Here is a 5,008-nt window from a genome sequence, read left to right as displayed (position 1 = left end):
GGGCGGCGCGCCCGGAGGGGGCGCGGCACGCCACGCGGGCGCCCGCCGCGGCCGCTCACTTGGGGTCGCCCTCCGTCCAGCTGGTTCCCATGAGCGGGTCCGGCTTCGCCGAAAACGTTCCCGTCGCCCCCTTCCACTCGGTGATGCCCAGCGAGTAGCCCCAGTCCGACTGCGTCTCCAGCGTCACGTCGCTCGTCGCGCGGCTCATGCACAGCAGCGTCATGCCCGCCTCGACCTCGTCGTCGGTTAGGGTGAACGACAGGTCGGCGATGTCCGACTGGTCGATGGAGCCGGCGGTGCGGCGCGCGACGCAGGCGCCGCAGATGCCCGCGCGGCAGGTGGCCGGCAGGTCGAGGCCGGCGGCCTCGGCGGCGTCGAGGATGTATTTGTTGTCGGGGCAGTCAAACGTGCGCGAGTCGTCGTCGCCGGCGACGAGGGTGATCTTGTACGTAATGCCCTTGGACTCGGACGGCGGCGGCGGCAGCTTGATCTTCTCGCGCGCCAGGTCGACGCCGGACGCCGCTACCCGCAGCGCGCGGCGCCGCCGCTGGTGCTCGGGCGCATGGCGCCGCTGCCGCTGTTGAGAGACACTGCCGCTGCTGCTGCTACTGCTGCACGCAGGCGCATGCCTTACAGACGTATGCATCTGATGTTTGCTGTCTTTGAGCAATGGGAGGGCGCAAATTGGGGCTCGCGGGTGGACAGAACTTGCGAGCAGACCGCGGGTCGAAGATGGTAACGAGCGGCTTGAGGCGTATGGACAGCAGAAATAGGTCGCACTGCTGATGCCTGTTAGTGGAGGCAAATGATCTTCGCACACACCCGACCGCAGTGCTTCCCGTGCGGAGTGTGAGAGAATTGCTTCAGCGGCCCCGGCGCGGGCCTCCTGTTATACCTGTCGCCACTAATGCGCACCTGTTGTTTGTGACTGGTCCGCAGGCCGCACCAGGGCACCCGAAACTGACGCAATCCAGCACACCAGCGTTGCTCGGTTGCATACCCGTAACGACCTGCTGGGGCTTTGCCTGGGGTTTCTTTGGGCCATAAGTGAGCTGGCAACAATCGTCAGGATGCTCTCAGCTCCACAACACAGCATCATCACCACACTGAAGTGCGGGCTTTCGACCACGGCCGATTTTTGGGCTGATCAATGGTTGACCGCCCCGCAACTCAAGAGCCAGTGGCGTTACAGCTCGTCCGCCCTGCCGCGGCCCCCCTGCTTCTTGGATTTTTTGGATTTCTTGCCGCTCTCCTTGGGCTTCTTGTCGCTCGCTGCGGCCCCTGCGCCCCCGCCGTCCCCCTTGCTGCCGCCCGCTGTGCTTGCCGCCTTTGCGCGTGCCACGTCGTTGCGCGGCAGGTAGATGCCCTCAGCCGCAAACCACTCCGACTCGCGCCCCTGCTTCTTGACCGCGCAGACCTCGTTCTGCCCGGCGATGGGGTGGCCGAACGAGGCCTGCTTGTAGGAGTGCAGGTAGGTCTGTGTGTCCTCGTGACGCAGCCTCACCTGCGGGTGTCGTCGGCCGGAGGGAGGGGAGCAGTGCCCTCGGCGGAGCCGGCTCCGCATGGCAGCTGCGTCCATATGGGCGCCCCGGCGCCTCCCCGCTCCGTCGGCCAGCGGGCACCGCGCGCTGATCCAGCCGCAGAGCCGACCGCAGCAGGGGGCTACCACCATCGCCGCGAGCCCACCCCCCACCCACCTTGACGTCTTGCTTCCAGTGGGAGGCCTTGCTGTCCCATTCCACGGTCCACACGTCGCCGCCGTCGGACCGGTCGTCGGCGCCAAACGCGCTGACCTGCAAGGTTGCGGCAGCGAGAGGCAGGGGACATCTCACATCTTAGGAAAGATCGTTTAGTCCGAATCCACTTCCAAAGTCTGGCAACATGGTGTCGCCAACGTCAAAAGAGGTCAACTCTCAGTGTCGCCCCTTCATGATGCGCCTGTCATCATTGGCGTTACGAGACTTGGGCCGCACCTCCTGGTTTCCCGACAGCGGACTCTGGTAGGTGTGGCTGTGGAGCCATTTGCGCGACGCCACGTGCTGCAGTCGCAGCTGCTGCCTCTTGTTCACAGGGAATCCTGGTCGGCAGGGCTTGTCCTGCGCAGGCGGGGTGGCAGGCTGCCTGAGGACCCGCAAGCCTTCCATCCTGGAGTCCCTGCCGGCTGTGTGCATGCACGGCGTCGCATGGCAGCCAGATGCTGCTGCGCCTGACGATACATTCGATAATAACAGGTCAGACCGCAAACATCGCTCCGCTGTGCCTTGCTGCCTGGCTGTGCCCCGCCGCACCTTGGTTCCATGCACCACCCAGTAGCTGCTGCTGTCCGCGTGCTCCAGAGGGAAGGCCGTCACCGACTGCTGCCGGCTGCCGCGGCTGTAGGGGATCCCCTGGGAGTGCAGCCGGTACTTGCTGCTGTCGTGTGCCAGCTTGATGGTGGAGCCGCATGTCACCTGCTTGGCAGGGCCCAGGTGCGGCATCTGGCAGCATGAGCGCCAATCCGCCGTTTGCCCGCATGCGTACTGCAGGCTGCCAGCATGAGCCAATACCGGCACCCCGTGCCACTTCTTCCAGTCCAACATCACAGTGCAAAAAGTGGCAACACAATTGCCACGCAAATCGCGCCGCTTCGCTTGTTTTCAGGCAGCACACTGCTGGGCGGTTTGCCGCAGCTGCGCGAGTGTCCGCACCCAGGCCAGGTCCGAAAGGGAGGCCGCTTGCGTGCTGCATGGCGATCCAACCAATGCCAACACCACGCAGGCGAGGGACTGGAGGAGAGACATGCTGCGGTGTGCTGCTGCCAAATTCGAAGTGCGCGCGATCATGAATGAGAGCATAAGGGGATACTACACAGAAAAGATGAGCAAACTAAATGAACTTCTGCGGACACGTTTTTTCCTTGAAGCCCCACATGACGATATTTGTCACCTTGACCGCCCATGAGGTCTAGCCGCGGGCTAGACCACCCCTCGGGCCATTACATACTTGGGCCACGTGATACAATGACACGATTAGATGTCACTTTCGCTTGTAATGCATTGCAGCACGATGCATGGTGGTGTTAGATCGGGCAAGGCTGCCTAGAGCTCACAAGCACATAGCAGATGGATGGTCATGCCTACCACAGAGAGCCTCTTCTCCAGGGCAGCAGCAACGCGCACCATAGGCGGTCCAGCGTAGACGGAAGAGAGCGAGAGATACTCACTCCCGAGCATATGGAGCACCCTCCGCTCCAAAGGTCGTTGTCGAAGAGAGAGCGCCTTGCGGCGTTCTTCTGCTGCGGTGGTGCAACCGCCGCTGCGCCCCGCGAGCCCAAATCACAGCAGCGGCGCCCACACCGGCGGCGCCGGTCGCTCCAGGCGCCGCAGAAGCTGCCCTCCTGGCAGAGCTCCGGAGGCGAGCCCTGCCACGTCTCCATCCTATCTGGTGAGCACCAACATCTACATTGGAAGCGACAAGCGCCTCGCCGCGACTGCAACAGTGGGCAGCGGCTCACGCATCCGGACCAGCAGCTCTCCCCCAGAGCTAGGGCACGGTTCATGGCTGCCTCGGCGGGCGCAGGCCGGCCCGCAAGCCACACAACGCGCATCCCGCGCCGCCGACCTCCCCTGCATTGCCGCGCCGCGCCGCAGACGAGGAATGGCATGACGTGCAAGACACCTTCAGCGTCGGCGACGACGGTGAGCTGCCGGGCGCCCCAATTGTAGCCCAAACGCAACTTGACCGCAACACGCAGCGCCGCCGCCCAACCAGCCCGCCGGGAGCGCCGTACCGCCTTGGCCCCAGCCCGCCGCAGGCAGCAGGTAGCCGGGCCGTGCGCGTCCCGCGCGGGGCTGCGGCGTGCAGCGCGGCTTGCACGCCGCCCCTCGGCTGACAAACCCTCTGCTGCCCTCTTTCATCTGCGTCCCTGCGCAACCGGCAGGCGGGCAGTCTCCCCTAGCCTCAATACCCGGCAGCCCCCGCGGCAGCGGCGACGGGCCCGGCCTTGCCGCCGCGCGGCAGCGGAGCCTCGCCAGCGGCAGCAGGGGCGGGCCCGGTGGCGGCGGCGGCGGCGGGGACTACGAATCGGACGAGTACGAGGAAGAGGGGTCCGAGGACGGCGGCGGCGGGGGCGGCCCCGGGCTGGGGGCGCGGCTGGTGGGCGGCTGCCTGCCGGGGATACTGACGGGCGCGCCGCCGGCGGCGGACGGCGCGTTGGCGGCGGGGTCGCCACGGAGCGGCGCCTCGAGGGGCCCACGGGCGGCGGCGGGATGCTCGATGCTGGTGCGTGCTGCGGCGTGATGCCGTGTACATGAATGCCGTGTATTGACATGGTGTACATACATGGCGCGCCTCCTGCGGCTGGCCGGCGTGCCGCTGCTTTCGGCAGGCACGGGCCCTCGTGGCCGCCGTGGCCGCGCCGACGGCTTTGCCTGGCGGTGTGTTCCACAGCCGCTGCGCCGGGGGCGGCCGCCGCGCATGACCTGCTCACCCGCTTGCCTCGCCCGTGCTCGCGCCCGCAGCGGCGCCAGCCCTGGGAGGAGCCGTCTGAGTGCGTGCGGCGCTGGGACGAGGCCGACGCGACCACATTCCAGATCCGCAGCGCTGATTACATGCGCACAAAGGTGCCGGGGGTCCCGGTCGGGGACCGGCTGCTGGGGGCGCCCACATGCAGGGGCTGGCAGGGCATGCCCTTGCCGGGCCGCGGCCTCGCCTCTGCCTGCCGCTCGCCGCCCCCTCAACATTCAACCCGCCAGAGCCTCGAGCCAACCGCCCTGCCCTCCCTCAAATTCTGCCACGCCCCCTGGCGTATGGCGCACCTCACTCCTGCGACTTCCCGGCCCTTGCGCTTGCCACCTTGCCTCCCCCACATCACACGGACGTACAGCCACACGCACACGCACGCGCAGTCACACACACGCACGCAAACACACGCACACACACGCGCACACACACACGCACACACACACGCACACACAGGATACCACGTGTCGTTATGCCCCTCGATGCCTCTTCGCCAGGTCAGCCACAG

General features: G+C 66.6%; 3 protein-coding genes across 3 annotated transcripts; 1 reads left to right on the top strand and 2 right to left on the bottom strand.

Moving 5' to 3' along the window:
* Positions 1 to 55: 55 nt before the first annotated feature.
* On the bottom strand, positions 56 to 646 carry MNEG_9623 (hypothetical protein; the record flags this gene model as incomplete). The annotated part of the gene is made up of 1 exon (XM_014041905.1): positions 56 to 646. The coding sequence occupies one exon, from the start codon at positions 644 to 646 to the stop codon at positions 56 to 58; it is 591 nt and encodes a 196-aa protein (XP_013897359.1).
* Positions 647 to 1,186: 540 nt separating this feature from the next.
* Positions 1,187 to 2,477, bottom strand: MNEG_9622 (Stromal cell-derived factor 2-like protein; the record flags this gene model as incomplete). The annotated part of the gene is made up of 4 exons (XM_014041904.1): positions 1,187 to 1,504; positions 1,698 to 1,793; positions 1,974 to 2,096; positions 2,289 to 2,477. 4 exons carry the CDS (start codon positions 2,475 to 2,477, stop codon positions 1,187 to 1,189), a joined length of 726 nt encoding a protein of 241 aa, XP_013897358.1.
* A 735-nt stretch (positions 2,478 to 3,212) lies between these two features.
* Positions 3,213 to 3,423, top strand: MNEG_9621 (hypothetical protein; the record flags this gene model as incomplete). The annotated part of the gene is made up of 1 exon (XM_014041903.1): positions 3,213 to 3,423. A coding segment is annotated over one exon (211 nt), but the record flags the coding sequence as incomplete, so codon positions are not given.
* Between the last annotated feature and the right edge of the window lie 1,585 nt (positions 3,424 to 5,008).

This window comes from Monoraphidium neglectum, assembly GCF_000611645.1.
Source record: "Monoraphidium neglectum strain SAG 48.87 unplaced genomic scaffold scaffold02000, whole genome shotgun sequence".
Taxonomy (NCBI): Eukaryota; Viridiplantae; Chlorophyta; class Chlorophyceae; order Sphaeropleales; family Selenastraceae; genus Monoraphidium; species Monoraphidium neglectum.
Note: the sequence above shows the minus strand (reverse complement) of the source record. Positions and strands in the feature narration are given on the sequence as shown.